At 49.9% G+C, this 20,794-nt stretch overlaps 1 protein-coding gene across 2 annotated transcripts in view; it reads right to left on the reverse strand.

The window, feature by feature from the left end:
- The window catches only part of BCL7A (BAF chromatin remodeling complex subunit BCL7A), a 30,086-nt gene extending 23,698 nt beyond the window's left edge, over nt 1–6,388 (reverse strand). For both annotated transcript variants that reach the window (XM_024977701.2, XM_024977700.2), the window contains exon 1: nt 6,221–6,388. In XM_024977701.2, the coding sequence (XP_024833469.1) occupies nt 6,221–6,312 (92 nt within the window). In that variant the 5' untranslated portion in view covers nt 6,313–6,388. The remainder of the gene's footprint in view (nt 1–6,220) is intronic.
- Nucleotides 6,389–20,794: the final 14,406 nt, after the last annotated feature.

The raw sequence follows: 20,794 nt of genomic DNA on the forward strand, positions 1-20,794 counted from the left end.
GGGCCAGACACACACCTGCTGCAGGTGGCATGGCAGCCAGGAGACCTCAGCAATTTTAGCAACAGGGGTTGCACCAGAGCTGAGAATTACGAGCGGCTGCGGACACCTTGTCCAGCCTCCCCGCCAAGACCTTGGCCTTGGGTCCTCCCCTCCATGGGAAAGTAGACCGAGCTAAAGGGACACATTCCCACCAGCTGGCACCAACCCACCACCGGGACTTCTGGGGACCCAGCTAACCAAAACCACAGACACTTCCACGCCCCAAACTGTGCCTGCATGGTTCCCAAAGTCCTCTGCTGGAAGAAGCTAAGGCCTGGCTTTTTTTTTCAGTTCCCCAACCAGGAATCGAATCCTAACCCCCTGCAGTGGAAGCACTGAGTCCTAACCACTGGACTGCCTGGGAAGTCCCTAGGGCCTGGCTTTTATCAACATTTATCCTACTATGCAGAAGACTTCTGAAAGTCCCTTGGACTGCAAGGAGATCACACCAGTCAACCTTAAGGGAGATCAACTCTGAATACTCATTGGAAGGACTGATTCTGAAGCTGAAGCTCCAGTATTTTGGTTTGGTCATCTGATGCAAACAGCCAACTCACTGGAAATGGCCCTGATGCTGGGAAAGACTGAGGGCAGAGGGAGAAGAGGGCGTCAAAGGATGAGATGGCTGGATGACCTCACCGATGCAATGGACATGAACTTGGGCAAACTTTGGGAGATGGTGAGGGACGGGGAGGCCTGGCCTGCTGCAGTCCATGATGTCGCAAAGAGTTGGACACAACTGGGCGACAAAACAACAACAACAATTCTACTGTGACCGTTTCTAGTGCCTTCTGTGTGATAAGCACTACACACACTTGCTTTAATTTTCCCATAATCTCTGGTGACAGTAAATAGTCACCTTTCCTGTTTGTTAAAGAAACTGAGGTAGGGGGAGGTGGAGTCATTCTCACCAGTGTTCACACCTCCCTGCCACGCTGCTTTCTGGAGTAGCTCCCCCAGCCCCCAGCCCTGTCCCTTTAAGCCTTGAGAGAATTAAATAAAGGCAGGTACCTAAGTCACCATCCACCTGTCCCCAACCTCCTGGAGGCAGGATGGATGACCCACAACCCCAGTCTTTCCCCATCTCCATTCTGAATAACCAGAAGGTGCCTGGAAGGGACAGAGACATTCCAAGAAACAACCTCGGTGACAAGGCAGCCATCACAATAGCCTTTGTGTGCTGAGAGCTTACTTCATGCCAAATGCTTTATTTACACAGGCCTATCAGAGGGGAACTATTGTCATCCTGCTTTACAGATGAGGAAACGGGAGGCCCAGAGAAGTTATACCACTAGTTCACGGTCACGCAGCTACCGCAACGGCAGAACCGCGGTTGGACGTGGGCTGTGACCCCTGGTATTCTGTCTCCCGTGAAAAACACTAAGAAATGACTCCATAGAGCTCATCAGCCACAGAAGCTGGACAAAAAGGCACAAACTGCTCCAATCCCACCCAAAGGGCCACAGGCACTCACTCCTCACAAGCTGGTTTCTTCTGCCCAGGCCCCGGTAGGTCAGATCCAAGGCTTGATTGTGTTTAAAACAGAAAAAAAAAGTAACTGACTTGCAATACACAGGACACCTCTCAGGGTGTAAAGGGTGCCAGACCTGGGCTTCGCAGGCCACACGTGAGCCGAGATGAACGTGGCAAGTCGCAGGTGCCGTCCAGGGAGGTTACGGGCCCCGCAGGTTCTGAGCGGAACACGGCCGGGTTCTGGTTGCCTCCCTTGGCCCCAGGTCCCAACTCGCTCCAGGCATTAGAAACTGCTCTTTAGTTCCAGTTCTAGGTGTAGGCACTGAGGGGCCAGGGGTCAGAGGGAAGAGCGCTGAGACTCTGATCACAGTCTGCAGTCCAGCCGGCAGCCTCCCAGGGAGAGACAGGCCCTGGAGTTCAGGGGCAAGATGCTGAGTGAGAACCCGGTACTTTGTAGACATGTCCAGGGAGTGTTGGGTGTGTCATCAAGCCAGCGGCTCGGCAGCGCCTTAGGAAACGACATACGAACCTAGAGGAGCAGCGAAGCGTTCCTACCACCAGCTCCAAACCCATCACCCTAGGACTCGCAGCCCCCTCAACCCCCAAGGAGTGTATTACCCTGTACTTATCCCCTAACATTTGTGGTGGTAGACGAGCGGCCAAGAAGCACATTTTGTCTGGTCTATATGGTGCTTTAAAAAATAAGAATCCATTGCCAGACTTGGAAAAATAAAACCAACAAACAAGTCAAACCCCACATTCAAATCCAGATTGCTGGCCATTCTCAAAAACACAAGATGGCCATGAGGGACCCGCATGCCCTGAGGAGCAGTGCCTCTCTCAAGATGGGGCCCTTGGTTCTCTCAGACCCCTGAGTCTCACCACCTCTAGGCACAGGACTGGATTCACCACAACCTCCAGGCTGCAGCCCGACCTGGCCTTTGACGGGCACGCCCGGAGCCCTCCTGTAACCAGCCAGGCTGAAGTGCCTGTCTCTTCCCCGCCAGGTGGGTTTCTGAACAAAAGGAGTCAGCTGGAGGAATACAGCCCCAAACGCCCCATCCCAGCACAAGCTCCTGTGTAAACTACGAGCACCCCTCTCCCTAGATCCTCCAAGCTGAGGCCAATTCCTAATGTTCCCTCAGGGTCAGCTCCGAGCGCTGGCCAGCCAGGGAGACATGACTCCCGAAAAGACAGCTCTGAAGCCATCACTTCCTCTCCACTTCCCAGGGGTAGTCCTTGATGCCAGAGAACGTCTAGCTATGGCTGGCTTCATCCTAACTAGGCCCAGGCCCGCTTGACCCGCCCTGTGCCTGGCAGGAGGGTCCCCTGCAGGTACTGAGGAGAGTCTAGGCACAGTCAAACCCCCCGCCCCTAGGGACCGTGGGAGGGCTCGGGGAACAGGCCTCTCTTCGGCTCCACAAGTCACTGAGGGACCCTTCAGACCGCAGTCCCAGGGGTCCCTGGGCCTAAGCCTACTTCAAGGCTCAAGCCTTTTACCGCCTGCCAATGACTCCCACTTCCCTCTCCTCTCCACCTGCACCAGGCCTCCTAACCCTGCCCCAGTTTCCCCCCAGAGGAGCCCACCATTTTGTTCTTCCTTCAGCCATGATCTGGCTGCCTTGCACTCCACCAGCTGGCCTCGCTGGGGTATCAAACAGAAAGGAGAGGAGAAATAGCCGGTAGCTATGGACAGGGCGGCCACAAGCTGGCTGCTGGCTTTTTCCAGAGGAGGGGAAGGGTAGGGCTTGGCAGAAGGGGGGATTTTTAGGGGTCACCGGGACTGAGAAACACCACCCTAGGCTTACAGGCTGAGTGGTATGCTAGGCACCTCCATTCTGAATTTTTTAAAAAAAGAGAGAAACGGGATGTTGAGTTAATTTCAGATAAACAGTGAATAATATTTTTTAGTATAAGTATGTCCCAAACAGTGCATGGGACACACTTACACACTATATATATATATATATATATATTTAAAAATATTATTTTGTTGTTTATCTGAAATTCAAATTTAACTGGGTGTCCTGTAATTTTATTTGCTAAATCTGGCAACCCAGTGTCCCAGCCAGTAGGACGTCCCAGACACGGTTGGTGGCCACAGAGTTAATAAACAACCCCAAACCACAAGGGCTGACTGGAAGACACATTCTAAAGGCAGAGCGAGGGTAGGATTTGGCTTCTTGGTGCTGGGGAAACCTATGAAATAAGGTAAAGTCCCTTTTGCTTAGAATGGGCAGGAGGGAAAAAAAATCAGCAAAACCAAGCTTCTACCTGACAATAAAGGCAGCATTTAATGGCCAGGGAAATGGCTCCCCACTCCAGTATTCTTGCCTGGAGAATTCCATGGACAGAGGAGCCTGGCGGGCTATAGTTCATGGGGTCGCAAAGAGTCGGACACGACTGAGAGATTCACTCACACACACACACACATACACACACACCCCTGAGAGATTCACACATACACCCCTCCCCGTATGAAGGATTAAGTGCTTTTGGCGACATGGTATTATTCCAGGAGGGGAGAAGGCACACAGGGACCCTTTGCTGTCATGGTTAGAGAAGTTATGTGGTTAGCCCAAAGTCACAGCAAGGAAGTGAACTGGAAGTCCAGTCATAAGATCCCAAAGTCTGAGGTGTTTAATGTACTTGACTCCTAGTTTCCCAAAACACAAAAAGGGAGGGAGACAGGTTCTCCTCCCCTCCCCCCTCAAACCAGAGCCTGCTCAGCAGCACTTAAGGCTTCCAGGCTGGCTGCTCTGGGGCCCCCAGGGTGGAAAACCCCACAGCTCCATCTGCCCTCCCAGCAGAGCAGCTGGCGGGTGGGCCCTCCAGGAGCAGCTGTCAGGGTGCAGGGGCCTCTGCCAGGCTGGGAACCTGGGGCAGAAGGCCCCACCAGGCCTCCCGAAGCACAGAAAGGCAGCGTGCCCCCACCCCTTTCTCACCTCTAGGCTGGTAACAGAAGGAACTCAGGCCCAGACAACAGCTCTTTCTTTGCCTAGGCGCTCAGGCAGGGGACAACTCCAGCCTTGCCTCTGAGAATCCCGCTGGAGAGGGGGTGGTGGGCTTGTTTTTCCTGTGTGTGTTTTGGCCTGCAGCTGTTTCTGCCATTTTTAAATGGCTCCAGTCCCGGCACTCGGCGCCCTGCGCGTCAGGGGAGCTCCCACGGCAGGGAAGACTTGGATCTCAACTTTGGAAGGCCTCCCCTTCTCACGGTTCTGAAAATTCTTTGTCCCATTGGAGCCAAACCCAGCCCTCGGCTGGGCATCCGGCCATCTGCAGACAGCCCTTTCCATAGGAGGCCCGGGAGCACGTGGACTTTATTGATTTTCCTCTTGCCTTTTTTGTTGGGTTTGACTCAGAAAGGACAGCTAACTTGTGACACGGCTAGACTGGAGGCTCGCCCCCAGTGGTTTTGAGAGACCCAGGCGTTACTTGAGAAATGACACCCCTAAACATAAACAGAGCCCGCCACGGGGCCTTGCCGGGTTTTCAGGCTTTAAATAAAGGGTCAGAATGAGCCCGCGGGCACTGACACTCGAACGTCGCGGCGGCTCTTCTCCCTCCCTGACCCTGGTGAAGCCGTGGGAAAAAAATAATAAAGTTGAAATCCAGGAGCCGGGAGTTTTCAACAAGTCTGCCCCAACCTGACGATCGGCTGCCGTCTCGGGCCTGGCCCTCGGGCCGATTCCGAGACAGACCCGGACGAGGCCGGGGAAACGTTCAGTCGTATTAATTACAACCAGGCCACGCCGGACGGAATCTAACGTGAGCCGGAGAAACCGCACGGCCCGACACCCGAGTCCCCCTCGCCCCCCGCGCAGAGAACAAAAACAACAGCTCTCTCTGCAAAACAAACACGAACCGCCGGGTTTGGAGCAGCACACGCGGCCCAGGACCGGGGTCTGGCCCCAAACGTTAGCTCGCCCGAGCCCCCGAGCCCGGGTCCCGGCAGAGCTGGGCGGGAAGGGGGGTGGGGGGCGCCAGGAGCCCCGGGCCCCGCGGCCGCAGCCAGCGTTTCCTCCTCGCGCTCGCCCCCATCTTTCTTCGTCGCCAAGAGCCCTCTCTCCAGGCAGCCCAAAGCGCTAAATTTAAACGGCTCGCGCTCTACAAACTCCGCAGACTCGAGGGCGCCGAGCCTGGGAGGCGGGGAGCGAGCAAGCGAGCCAGCCGGGGAGGGAGGGAGAGAGGGAGGCCCGGCGCGGGCAAGGGCGCGGGGGCCGGCGCTGCGCCGCCCGGGGCGCGCGGGGAGGAGACGGAGACGGCGGCGGCCCGCTCGGTGCCTGCACAATGGAGCTCGCGCTCTCCCCTCCGCCGCCGGCATCGCGGCCCCGGCGCGCGGGAAGCCGCTTTCATGTGACTTGCACAAAACGAAATGGCTTCTGGGGCCGGCCCCGAGCCCCCCTCCCGGGAGCCAAGCGCTGCGCCGGGGACTGCCCGCTGCTCCACCGCCCGGCCCGGGGCGCCTGTCGCCTCCAGGCTGCCGCCGCCGCGCCAGGTGGGCGACAGGCGCGAGCGCACCTGGGCAGCGGCCGCGGCCCCCGCCGCGCACAGGTGACCCGGCTCGCGCGCCGCCCGCCCTCTCCAACTCCCGGGCCCGCGGGCGGCCCGGGGCGCTGCGCCCCGCCGGCTTTTTGTATCTGGTTTCGGGGTTCGGGGCGGCCGCGGCGCCGAGCCGGCGAGCGAACGAGCCGGCGCCTCCGCTTACCATTTGCGCACTTTCTCGATAGCCGCCATGACCCTCTTGATATCATCTTTGGCCCGGCTCCTGGTCTCGGCTCGAACCGACCTGCCCGACATGGTTCTGGCGGGGAGAGAGAGGCTGGGGGAGCGCGCCCGCCGGGTCCTGCTCGCGCTCCGCGGCGGCCACACTCGCGCCCGCCCGCCCGCTCACTCACTCACACACGGACACACACACACTCGCACACATACACACACACACAAAGCCTGGTGCCGCCGCGCGCCCAGGGCCCAGTGCGCAAGCGCCGGGCGGCAGCTGCACCAAGCAGGGGGAGCAGCGCCGCCGCGGCCGCCGCTAGTGCGGCCTCCGGGCGCCGCCGCCGCGGAGCAGCGCCGGCAGCCTCTCCGCCCACCCGGGGGAGGCGCCCGCGACCCCCGCTCCCCGGGGAGGTGACGAGGGGCTCCTGGCTACCCCCGGCTCCGGGCACGCGGGGTAGTGGGGTAGGCGGGCTGGCGGGCGGAGGTGCGCACGGACACTTACTCGGAGGCCGCAGGTGCCGAGGGGTCCCCCGTGGAGAGCGGGCCGGCTGGCCGGCCCGCCGTGGAGCGGACGCATTCCTGGGGAGCCGGCGCGGCCGCCCGTCCGCGGCCCCGAATGTGTGGCAGCGGCTGCAATAATGCAAGTTTCCTGTGGGGCTCCCGACTTCTCAGAGTTGAAGGCGCCGATTCGGGACGGGAGGTGCTCTTGGAAAGAGTTGAGAAACGCGGACCTCTGCTGGCCTTATGCCCGGTTTAAATACGCGAGCTAGGACGTAGCTTCCCTGTCTTTCGTCCTTTTGGAAAACTAGGGTGGGAGGAAATGAGCTTGGGGTGACCACGAGAGACATTCGACCTTGCTTCTTAAATAGCTTTCGGCGCAGGAGAAGCTCGATGATTATTAGCATTTCAAGAGGGGCTCTTAGACATTGCCTCTAGTGATAAGTTGCCCTCGCCATAAATAAGGGAAGCGGGCCCACGCTGGAGTTTCTGTCCTAGAACCACATTTGAGCTTAAGCCACACCTGATGTAAGTTCCGGGCTCAGCCCAGCTGCTGCTACCGCACAAATGACCCTGGCAGGTAAAGTAGACTGGCCGGCTACGAGGAGGACTTCTGGGCTGGTGTCTTCCCCGCGGTGCCTCAAGACAGCTCTGCACCAATCTACAATTACCGGGATAAGCCATCCTTGTGCTCAGCTGCAGCTAAACTGGTATTGAACAGAGCGGGTTCGTGCCCAGATGGATGTTCCGGAAAGAGAATGACCCCTGCCAGTAAACCCAGTGCCTTGGAGATCAACTAGCCCAACAAGCTGTGAGCTAGGTGTGTGACTACCACTCATTCTTAAACCAAGCCCTTTGCCCCAAGGTTTTGGTGTGGGGTAGAGAATTTTCTGGCGCTATGGAGTGGAAGCTCCACTGAAGGCCTTTTCCTAGGCATGTCCTTTTACCATCCTGAACCCCACGTTCCTAATGTGAGGACTACATGGGAAAGCATGTCACAGCAGGTCATAAAACACAGGTCCATATCACTGGTGCTCTGACTTACCTGGCCAGCAGATACATGCTTAAAGTTACACATAACATTTAAAAACATACATTTGAATCAAAAGTAGAAGATATATTTTAAAATCCAAATACTGAATGATGAATGGACAAATGTGCGTATTTAATACAGTGGGATATTATTCAGTCATTAAAAAGGAATGAAGTACTGATACATGCCACAGCATGGATGAACTTTGAAAACATCCTAAGTGAAAGAAGCCAGTCACAAAAGGACAAATATCATATGATTCCACTTACACGAGTTATCTAAGCTAGGCAAATCCATAGATACAGAAACCAGATTGGTGGTTGCCAGGGACTGTGGGGAGTAGGGAATGGGAAGTGACTTCAAATGCGTATGGAGTTTCCTTTCTGGGGGTGGAGGGGTGATGAAAAAAAGTTCTGAAAGAAGATAATGGTGACTGTGAATGTGCTTTATGCCACTGAATTGTATACCTTTAAATTGTTACAGTGTTTGGTGAGTTGGTTTTTTTTTTTTTTTTTTTCACTGTGCCACTCAGCTTGCAGGATCTTAATTCCCCAACCAAGGATCAAACCTAGGCCCTTGGCAGTGAAAGCGCTGAGCCGTAACCACTGGACTGCCAAGGAGGTCCCACAGTGGTCCATTTTATGTTATGTGTATTTGACCACAATAAAAAGAAATCCAAACATCCAGCTTCTATAGACATGTCAGATCTGCAAACTGGGCACTGTGTGCCACATGGCAACAATCAGCTGGAGCTGAGGAGCCCTGTACCCTTTGGATACAGCTCCCCAGGTCACCAATGTGTCACCTAGTCACTGTACTCATTTGTGTTACCGCATGGCCCCTGAAAGCATGTATGTTTTTCATCTCCGATTAAACTACAAAGCTCTCTACAAATGTTCTTTATAAATCTAGTGTGGCACTTTTTATAGTTTACTGTCTCCTGCAGATATTTTTACACTTCTTCCTTTCAACAAAGCACAGGTGTTTAATAGTCTGTGTCTGACCATTGATATTTGAAGTTTCTGAGAGTCTGTTTCTGCTAGTTCTTACTCATGGTGTCCTATTTCCTTGTGATCTGCCTGATTTTCTTTAACCTTGCTGGACACTGTATTTCCAAATTTATTTATAGGGATAATTGGAGGCCTAGAATGAAGCTACCTTCATCTCCAGATACTTTACATTTGCTTCTGCCAGGCTCCTGAGGGCAGTGCTAGTGCACAATGACCAACGTCCAAGTTCAGGGGGCTTCCCTGGTGGCCCAGTGGCTAAGGACTCCAAAGGAACTAGATCCCACATGCCGCAAGTAAGAGTTAGCATGCCGCAACTAACAAAAAAGATCCCCCATGCTGCAACAAAGATTGAAGATTGCATGTGTCTCAACTAAGACCTCGTGCGGCCAAATAAATATTTGACATCCAAGTTCAGGGCTGGTGGGTCCCTGGACCTGCAGGTGATACCAATACAGGTTGCCTAAGTGATGAGACTGATTTGCTTATTGTACCCAGGGTGGGGTCAGTGAGTGCTGACAGGCCTACACATCCCAACTCTGTGTTCAGTGACCTCATGTCAATAGTTTGAGATCACGTTTACACTACAGAAATTGGCAAGTGCTATAGACAGCGTTGACTATGATGGCATCATAGTCAACAAAAGAGTCCGAAATGCAGTACTTGGATGCAATCTCAAAAACGACAGAATGATCTCTGTTCATTTCCAAAGCAAACCATTCAATATCACAGTAATCCAAATCTATACCCCAACCAGTAATGCTGAAGAAGCCAAAGTTGAATGGTTCTATGAAGACCTACAAGACCTTCTAGAACTAACACCCAAAAAAGATGTCCTTTTCATTATAGGGGACTGAAAGGCAAAAGTATGAAGTCAAGAAATACCTGGGGTAACAGACAAATTTGGCCTTGGAGTACAGAATGAAGCAGGGCAAAGACTGAGAGAGTTTTGCCAAGAGAATGCACTGGTCATAGCAAACACCCTCTTCCAACAACACAAGAGAAGACTCTAAACATGGACATCACCAGATGGTCAACACCAAAATCAGATTGATTATATTCTTTGCAAACAAAGATGGAGAAGCTCTGTACAGTCAGCAAAAACAAGACCGGGAGTTGATCGTGGCTCAGATCATGAACTCCTTATTGCCAAATTCAGACTTAAATTGAAGAAAGTGGGGAAAACCACTAGACCATTCAGGTATGACCTAAATCAAATCCCTTACGATTATACAATGAAAGTGAGAGATAGATTCACGGGATTAGATCTGATAGACAGACTGCCTGAAGGACTATGGACGGAGGTTTGTGACACTGTACAGGTGACAGGGATCAAGACCATCCCCAAGAAAAAGAAATGCAAAAAGGCAAAATGCTTGTCTGAGGAGACCTCAAAAATAGCTGCGAAAAGAAGAGAAGTGAAAGACAAAGGAGAAAAGGAAATATATACCCATTTGAATGCAGAGTTCTAAAGAATAGCAAGGAGAGATAAGAAAGCCTTCCTCAGTGATCAATGCAAAGAAATAGAGGAAAACAACAGAATGGGAAAGACTAGAGATCTCTTCAAGAAAATTAGAGATACTGAGGGAACATTTCATGCAAAGTGGGCTCAAAGGACAGAAATGGTATGGACCTAAAAGAAGCAAAAGATATTAAGAAAAAGTGGCAAGAATACACAGAAGAACTATACAAAAAAGATCTTTAAGACCCAGATAATCAGGATGGTGTGATCACTCACCTAGAGCCAGACATCCTGGAGTGTCAAGTGGGCCTTAGGAAGCATCACTATGAACAAAGCTAGTGGAGGTGATGGAATTCCAGCTGAGCTATTTCAAATCCTAAAAGATGATGGTGTGAAAGTGCTGCACTCAATATGCCAGCAAATTTGGAAAACTCAGCAGTGGCCACAGGATCAGAAAAGGTCAGTTTTCATTCCAATCCCAAGGAAAGGCAATGCCAAAGAATGTTCAAACTACCACACAATTGCATTCATCTCACGCTAGCAAAGTAATGCTGAAAATTATCCAAGCTAGGCTTCATCAGTATGTGAACTGTGAACTTCCAGATGTGCAAGCTTGAGTTAGAAGAGGCAGAAGAATCAGAGATCAAATTGCCAACATCCGCTGGATCATCGAAAAAGCGAGAGAGTGCCAGAAAAACGTCTACTTCTACTGTATTGACTATGCCAAAGCCTTTGAATGTGTGGATCACAACAAACTGTTGAAAATTCTTCAAGAGATTCGAATACCAGACTACCTGACCTGCCTCTTGAGAAATCTGTATGCAGATCAAGAAGCAACAGAACCAGACCTGGAACAATGGACTGGTTCCAAATCGGGAAAGGATTATGTCAAGGCTGTATGTTGTCACCCTGCTTATTTAACTTATATGCAGAGTACATCATGAGAAATGCTGGGCTACATGAAGCACAAGCTGGAATCAAGACTGCTGTGAGAAATATCAATAACCTCAGATATGCAGATGGCACCACCCTTATGGCAGAAAGCAAAGAGGAACTGAAGAGCCTCTTGATGAAAGTGAAAGAGGAGAGTGAAAAAGCTGGCTTAAAACTCAGCATTCAAAAAACAAAGATCATGGCATCTGGTCCCATCACTTCATGGCAAATAGATGGGGAAAGAATGGAAACAGTGACAGACTTTATTTTTTGGGCTCCAAAATCACGGCAGATGGTGACTGCAGCCATGAAATTAAAAGCCGCTTGCTCCTTGGAATAAAAGTTATGACCCACCTAGACAGCATATTAAAAAGCAGAGACATTACTTTGCCAACAAAGGTCCATCTAGTCAAAGCTATGGTTTTTCCAGTAGTCATGTATGGATATGAGAGTTGGACCATAAAGAAAGCTGAGCGCCAAAGAATTGATTCTTTTGAGCTGTGGTGTTGGAGAAGACTCTTGAGACTCCCTTGGACTGCAAGAAGATCAAACCAGTCAATCCTAAAGGAAATTAACCCTGAATATACACTGGAAGGACTGATGCTGAAGCTGAAGCTCCAATACTTTGGTTCACCTGACTCGAAGAGCCGACTCACTGGAAAAAACTCTGAAGCTGGGAAAGATTGAGGGCCGGAGCAGAAGGCGGAGACAGAAGATAAGATGGTTGGATGGCATCACTGACTCAATGGACATGATTTGAGCAAACTCCAGGAGACAGTGAAGGACAGGGAGGCCTGGCTTGCTGCAGTCCATTGGGTTGCAAAGTGTCAGACACGAGTGAACGACTGAACAACAAAATAATATATCAGGACCTTTCCCCGGCAAGCCAAGAGCTGGTGATAAACATCTGCCAGCACACCACTGGTGAAACCCGTTATTGTGGGCATTCTAATAAATCTGCATTATTGTGGGCAAGGTCTCATCTCCCCACTATGTGGATCCTGGGCTTCGATTTCTGATCTCTTGCCTCAAAAAACCATTCACACTAAAGTTCAAATATGCTACGCTTGGCAAATATCTACAGGCTTCAAGTGGGCTCCTTGCTGGATTATGTTTGAGGATTCTTTTTTTCCTTGAGTTTCTCCTAGTCCTTACTATCTTGTCAGCATGTGGTGGCTTTTAGGATGTTTTAAAATATGTTTTCTAGCATTTTAGTTGCTTTCAGCTTGAGTATGAGTCTGAATAACTTAGTATCAGGGCTGGAAGTCAAGCTCTCACTGAATGTTTGTGATTATTTCAGACACATTGAAAGAGTGACTGTGAGGTTCCAGAAGTGAGTTATTTAGCCATGACTTGTGTTTTGACTCTCTGTGCCTCATCTGTAAAATGGGGATGAAAATAAGACTTGCCTCATAGAGTTATGTGAATTAAAAACAGTATTTGTCAAGGAAGGAGGGTGGGATAAATTAGGAGTTTGGGATTAATAAAATAAAATAAAATAAAATTAGGAGTTTGGGATTATACACGTGCGTTCGTGCCTGCTCACTTGTGTCAGACCCTTTGTGACCCCATGGACTGTAGCCTGCCAGGCTCCTCTGTCTATGGAATTTTCCAGGCAAGAATACTGAGATGGGTTGCCATCTCCTACTACAGGGGATCTTCCTGACCCAGGGATCGAACCTGTGTCACCTGAACTGGCAGATGGATTCTTTACCACTGTGTCACCTGGGAAGCGCAACATATACACACTGCTATATATAAAATCAATAACCATGAGTTCCTACTGTGTAGCACAGAGAACTATACTCGATAGTTTGTAATAATCTATAAGGAAAGAGAACCTGAAAAAGAATATACACACACATATACACATACACACGTATAACTGAATCATTTCACATGTACACCTGAAACTAACATGACACTGTTAGCCAACTATACTTCAACTGAAAAACATACAAAAAAAAAAAAACAGTATTTGTCAAGAATTTAGAACAGTGCTTGGCACATTGTAAGTGCTAGATACCAAAATGCATGCTAAGTCACTTCAGTCTTGTCTGACTCTTTGCAACCCTATGGACTGTAGCCCGCCAGGCTCCTCTGTCCATGGGATTCTCCAGGCAAGAATACTGGAGTGAGTTGCTGTGCCCTCCTCCAGGGGATCTTCCCCAAATACCAAAAAGTGTTGTTAAATAACACCCTCTATGATCTTCGCATCAGTATGCCCCACGCTAGGGACTGAAGTCAAAGTACTCTTCCTAGGACTGGTGAATTCAAGTCTTACTTCACTCCTCCCCCTGAGATGAAGGCCCATTCACCAGGGGGTGGGAGTTTGGGGTGGGAGAAGGATAAGAACACAGATGGAGACATGTGACTTGAGGAAGATGCAGACCCAGCCCTGGCGTTTCTGGGTAGACTTGGTCCTCGCCTAGCAACTTGCAACCGAATACTGTTTTCATAAACAGAGGAGCTTTGATGTTTGGGGAACATCATTAGGAAGGCCCAGCCAAGGGGGGAGCTTTGAAGGGAACACTCTAACCACAGGATGAAATACAGCTCCTTCCTCAGAGACAGAGACAGAAAGGATGAGCTGCAGAGTTGGAAGCCTCCCTCCTTGTGCAGAAGAGGATGCTACCATCCCTCAGTCACAGTCTGCAGAGTTCCAGCCAGAGCCCCTCTCTCCTGTGCCTCTGGAGTGTGCTCCCCACTTCATAGCCATCAGAATGTGGACAGTTGTAAATCAGCCCCCAGTGAGTGCTCTCGGGACCCTCCTGTCCCTCCCCACCCAGAGAGGATTGGCAAACATTCACCAGCACGCCATTGCTGGAGCCCTATGTGGTCCCAGTTCGTTGTAGGGAAGGTCTCCCCCACAATGTGGGCCTGATGATAACTTTCAGAGACTGGGTCAGTAAAAATTTTCGGGGGAGGGGCACTTCCCTGATGGTCCAGTGGCTCAGACTCTGCACTTCCAACAGGGGGCCTAGATTCGATCACTGGTCAGGGAACTAGATCCCACATGCCACAGCTAAGAATTTACATGCTGCAACTAAATATCCTGCATGCTACAATTAAGACCCGGAGCAGCTGAATAAATATTAAAAAATTTTTTTTGATAAACCAAATATTCCAAATTGCTTCTATGCCTACTTTTTCTTGCCTGTAACTACAACTCTAAAAATGGTTCCCAGCTCAAATACTAATAGACCGGCAAGCTGCCAGACTAAAAGTTAGGCCACTTGAGGATATATTCAGAGAGATAGTAGATATAAAGTGCTTCAGAAGACGGATGTGTTCAAAGGTGAGATGGTGTAACACAGCCGCTCTTCTAACAATGAATGATTAAACACGGAACGTCTGGTCATGACCCAGTGACCCGGAGCAGAGTTGGAATCCGTCTACCGATGCGCTTGGTGAGCTCTTAGGTCAGCAATCCAGATGGCTGCCCAAATGTCTTCTCTCTTGCTCCCACACACGTGTCATTTTGGCTGCCTCTGAAAACCTTTCCTAGCTCTGGGTGAGCCTTTAGGGATGGAGGCTGCCCCCTACTACAGAAGCTGGTGAATGGGGGCCATTTCACTCTTTCTTCTACCTGGAAGTTCTAGGTCCTGGGCATGGGACCTAACCTTGATCTAGTAGGTGGATGGTCCAGTCAGTTGATTTTTTTTTTTTTTTTTACTGACATATAGTTGATTTATTACAGTATTATGTAAGTTTCAGGGATACAATGTAGACACTGGTTCCCTTTTCTCCCACCTTCACCACCATTTGTTACTTATGGTCTTTTTGATGACAGCCATTCTGACAGGTGTGAGGTGATGTAGCTCTTTGTGGTTTTGATTTGCATTTCCCTGATGATCAGTGATGTCGAGCATCTTTTTCTGTGCCTGTTGACCATCTGTATGTCTTCTTTAGAAAAATATCTATTCGGGTCTTCTGCCCATTTTTCAAGTAGGTTGCCTGTTGATTTTTTTATATAATAGCTTTATTGAGACATAATTAACATACCATAAAATTCACCCTTTAAAGTTTTTTTTAGTATAGTCACAGAGTTGTGAAACCATCACCACAATCAATTTTAGAACATTCTTGTCATCCAAAAAAGAAACCCTCTACCCATTCGCTGTCATTCTTTCTACCCCTAGCCTTAGGTGACTGAGAGTTTATTTCCTATTTCTATGGATTTGCCTCCACTGGACATTTCATGTAAGTGGAATCATATGATATGTGTCATTTTGGGTCTGACTTCTTTTTCTCAGCATATTTTACATCCATGTGGTAGCATGTATTAATACTTCATTCTTCTTACGGCTGAGTAATATTCCATTATGTGGATTTACCACATTCATTGATGGACATTGGGTTGTTTCCACTTTTCGGCTACTATGAATAATGCTGTGATGATGGTTAGTATACAAGTTTTTGTGCAGATGTGTATTTTCATTTCTCCCAGCTACATACCAGTTCACCAGAGGGGAATTGCTGGGTCATATGGTAACTCTATGTTTAAAATGCTGAGACACTGCCAGCCTGTTTTCCAAAGGGCCATTTCACACTCCCACCAGCAGTATAGGAGGGTTCCAGTTTATCCACATCCTCACCAACACTTGTTACTGTGTTTTCATTTCTTTTTCATTTTAGTCTTGTGGAGGTAAAAGGGTATCTCATTATGGTTTTGATTTGGAATTTTGAGGGCATATGGGGCAGTGGAGAAATGACTTACAGCAGAAATGGCCATTGGAGAGCCTGAGGTATTGGAGGCACTGAGCTCCCAGTGGCGCCACTGGCATCCTGGCTGTGGTTGCTTCCCGGTCATTTACTGAGCTGGCTGCTCCAGTCTTTCCACTGAGCCTATGGTCCTCAAATAACGTCACTTTCCACTGAGGCTCAGATCAGATCAGATCAGTCGCTCAGTTGTGTCCGACTCTTTTCAACCCCATGAATTGCAGCACGCCAGGCCTCCCTGTCCATCACCAACTCCCCATCGAGTCAGTGATGCCATCCAGCCATCTCATCCTCTGTCATCCCCTTCTCCTCCTGCCCCCAATCCCTCCCAGCATGAGAGTCTTCTCCAGTGAGTCAACTCTTCGCATGAGGGGGCCAAAGTACTGGAGTTTCAGCTTTAGCATCATTCCTTCCAAAGAAATCCTAGGGCTGATCTCCTTCAGAATGGACTGGTTGGATCTCCTTGCAGTCCAAGGGACTCTCAAGAGTCTTCTCCAACACTACAGTTCAAAAGCATCAATTCTTCGGCACTCAGCCTTCTTCACAGTCCAACTCTCACATCCATACCTGACCACAGGAAAAATCATAGCCTTGACTAGACGAACCTTTGTTGGCAAAGTAATGTCTCTGCTTTTGAATATGCTATCTAGGTTGGTCATAACTTTCCTTCCAAGGAGTAAGCAACTTTTAATTTCATGGCTGCAGTCACCATCTGCAGTGATTTTGGAGCCCAGAAAAATAAAGTCTGACACTGTTTCCACTGTTTCCCCATCTATTTCCCATGAAGTGATGGGAGCAGATGCCATGATCTTCGTTTTCTGAATGTTGAGCTTTAAGCCAACTTTTTCACTCTCCACTTTCACTTTCATCAAGAGGCTTTTTAGTTCCTCTTCACTTTCTGCCATAAGGGTGGTGTCATCTGCATATCTGAGGTTATTGATATTTCTCCCGGCAATCTTGATTCCAGCTTGTGTTTCTTCCAGTCCAGCGTTTCTCATGATGTACTGTGCATATAAGTTAAATAAACAGGGTGACAATATACAGCCTTGACATACTCCTTTTCCTATTTGGAACCAGTCTGTTGTTCCATGTCCAGTTCTAACTGTTGCTTCCTGACCTGCATACAGATCTCTCAAGAGGCAGATCAGGTGGTCTGGTATTCCCATCTCTTGAGGCTAACCAGAGCCAATTTCTATTGCTGCAAACCAAGGGTCATAATTGATACTATCTTTGATAACATTTAACTTAGTCTTTATACTTACTTCTCCTTCCTGAGTGCCTTTTCTCTCGTTGCAGTTCTTCACTTCTCCCCAGAGTACTGTAACAGTCTCCTTGCTGTGGTCCCTTTCCCCAGACAACTCCTCTTGCCCATCACCTGAGGCCCATCACCCTAGGCCCCTGAGATGCAAGTTTGATCTACTTCTCTCCCTTCCCTTTAAGTTTAACCTCCTTGCTTTAGCACACAAGGCCATCCATAATGTGACCACTGTCTTCCCTGAGTTGCTCTCCTGCCACTTCCCCCAGGCACCACTCAGATAGGCTTAGAGCGAGTACCACATTTATGTAACTTCTCCACCTCTCCCTGGTCGCCTCCTCCTGCTGTTCTCCTTCCCACTCTATCTGCTCTGGATGCCCCTATGTCATATCACAAAACACTGTAATTATTATTGACATATCTGTTTCCCTCACTATGATGTAACCTTCCAAAGGGGAAGAGCCAGTGCTTCCTGCCACATTTTATCTCTGGGCTTAGCATGCTGCAGGGCACACACAGTTAAACTGAGGTCGCTGTTAGAGGATCTGGCACCGGTTACTGCTATTCTGTCCTCTCTCCTAGAACAGTGAAAAGGTGGAGGGGATCCACAGCACACTGAGGGAGAGGTAAGTGACCAGGGTCTGGTGAAGCTTCACTGTATGCTGGGCTGCCTTTGGGATACCACCAGTGACTTGGGGGAACACGACTCTGGGGAACGTGGAGTTAGACCTGACTGCGAGAATGGACAACGAGATAGTGGAGAAAACTGTGTCTTTTTAAAATGTGGAAATTCCTGGGGGAAACCCATGAAGGGTGAATTGATGCTGACTGAGGGCTTAAGGTTTATGGGGCTGAAACCCACTGTGACTTTCTGCACGTGTGTCTCCTGTCACATGAGACGACATACCAGCTTCAGGGCGGCTCCACCTGTGACTTCTCTACGGTCTTTCCTGGGCTCCTCTGAGGGGCAGCCTATCCTATATCAAGACTCTGAAAGTGAAGGAGTGAGAATGGCCAGACCATCCTCTTGAATATGCGGCCTCCCTCCCTCCCTCCCTCCCTCCCTCCTGCCCATAGCCCACATGAAAACATCCCTATTCGGACTTGGGAGGAAGGGCCACGCCACAGTGGTACTGAAGGAACGGGAGAGATGGTTCTAGACTTCCGTGTACCTCACCTTGAGCCTATGTCCCTTTCTAGGGTCTGACCATACAAACCTTTGGCTCACTGAATGCGTCTGGCCTTGGTGTGTCAGAGGGTCCCACGAGACTGCTGGCCCAGCTTCCCTTGTGTGCACGTTTAAGGCAACTAAGATACACTTATTGAAACTGAGAAATTAAGTTTGGAGCAAACAATATCAACTAAACCACAGACTTCCTCTGGGTTTCACCGGTTCTTCCTAACGTCCTTTTTTTTTTCCTGATCCAGAAAACCAGGATCCTGCTTCACATTTCGCCATCGTCTCCCTTTAGTCTCCTTTGACCTGTGACAGTTTCTGAGTCTTTTCATGTTTGTCATGACCCGGGCTTTCTTTTTCTTTTTTTTGGCTGTGCTGGGTCTTTGTTGCAGCACGTAGACTCTCTAGTTGTGGTGTGCAGGCTTAGCTGCCCCATGGCACAAGGCATCTTAGTTCCCCAACCGGGGATCAAACCCGCATCCCCTGTGTCAGAAGGCAGATTCTTAACCACTGGACCACCATGGGAAGTGCCATGACCTGGGCATTTTTGACGAGTACTAGTCAGGTGTTTTGTATAGATTCGTCATATTTGTAAAAATCTGTTGGATTCATCCTGGCCAATGAGGTGTACCAAACTCCAGCCTGTGGGATGGATCTGGGCTGCCGTGTCTGTGTGGTCTGCAAGCTAAGAATAGTTTTCACAGTTATTTGTTTGTTTTTGGTTTGTTTGTTTGTTTGGGCCACCAGGCAAGTGGGATCTTAGTGCCCCAATCAGGAATGGAACCACAACCCTGCTGCAGTGGAAGCACAGAGTCTTAACCACTGGACCACCAGGGAAGTCCCAGTTTTCACATTTTTAAGTGGTTGAAAATAATATCAAAAGAAGATGATTTCATGATATGTGGAAGTTCTCATGAAATCCACATTAATTTCAGCATCCATAAGTAAAGTTTGATTGGAATGGGGCCACGCTCATTCTTCTCTGGACCAAAGTTCTGTGTGGCTGCGTTTGTGTTCCAGCAGCCGAGCTGAGGTGTCCGACAGCCCACTGGGTCCACAGATCCCCACTGTTTACTCTCTGGCCCTTTCCAGAGAGTCTGCTGACCCTGATGCGGATGGCCTGTAGGGGCCGGATTCACTTTGATTCAGAAACTAAGTCAGCTATTAAAAGAGCACTGAAGCTTCATGCTCATTCATTCAATCGTTCTGCAAATATTTATTGAGGGCCCTTTGTCAAAGCTTGCAGAGACCCTTATTTGAGCAAGTGTTAACTGGTGCTAAAACCCTGGAGTTGGAAGAGATTAATTCTCATCAGACATCTTCCCGAGTCTCAGGCACAATTTCTGCCGGCAGTAATAATAGCTGCCTTCCTATTTTGAGCACTACCTTATGCCAGGAACACTTTATTTGCAATATCTCTTTTAATCCTCACCATCACCCCAGGAATTGTTCCAGGAGGAAACTGAGGTTTAAGAGATTAGCCACACCCGAGGGCACACAGGGTGCTACTCAGTGGCAGAGGCAGGACTCAGCCCAGCCAGCCTGAGGGGCCAGTGCTGTGTAAACAGAACGCTCACCCTGCACCGGAGGGGCCGGGGGTTCTGGAGGAGAGGCTGGGGGGTGGGGGAGGCTCTGAGTGGTTCCTGGACAACTATGCCTTTTCCACCTCCAGAACTCTGGAAGCAACAGGCCAGGATGCAGAGGCCAGCAGCCAGAGGCCCATGTGATATGCTATTATCTTTTCAAAAGAGCATCACATGGTGCTTTCAGAGCATCACATGGTGCTTTCTGGTGTCCAGCGTGTGTCCCCACGTCTTGAGGTACAAGCCCAGTGAAACTGTTTGCCATCTCTCCTTCCTCCTTTCCTGGTGTCCCTGCTCTGCCAGCTACCTGGTTGGGAGAGTCTGGGTTCTCTGTTCACTTGGTAGGAAGGCATCCCCCGCTTCCTCCCCTGGCCTGGGGCACTGGGGCCCGGCTTCTCCATTGCCTGTGTGGCCAGCTGGTGGGCCTGAGGGGGATGGAGGTGCAGATGCCCTCTGGGGGCCAGAAGGTACACGTGCTGCTCTTCTTCCTGGTCAGACAGGCTGAGAGACACCCCAAGAAAAGCACCAGCAGGAGCTCCTCTGGCCAGGCTGTTGACACGGATCCTGCTGCCCCTGGCCACTTGGGCCTTCCTGGGTGAACAGCCGCCCTGACCCTAACCCTTACTCTATATGTGTGTGTGCTCAGTCGTGTCTGACTCTTTGTGACCTCATGGAGTACAGCCCACCAGGCTCCTCTGTCCATGGGATTTCTCAGGAAAGAATACTGGAGCCGGTTTCCATTTCCTACTCCAGGGGATCTTCCCAATGCTGGGATTGACCCATGTCTCTTGCACTGGCAAGCAGATTCTTCACCACTAGAGTCACCTGGGATGCCCACCCCTGCCCCTAACCCTTCCCGGTCGTCACCAGGACCTCCCCTCCACATACTGACT

Source organism: Bos taurus, chromosome 17 (assembly GCF_002263795.3).
Source record: "Bos taurus isolate L1 Dominette 01449 registration number 42190680 breed Hereford chromosome 17, ARS-UCD2.0, whole genome shotgun sequence".
Lineage (NCBI taxonomy): Eukaryota > Metazoa > Chordata > Mammalia > Artiodactyla > Bovidae > Bos > Bos taurus.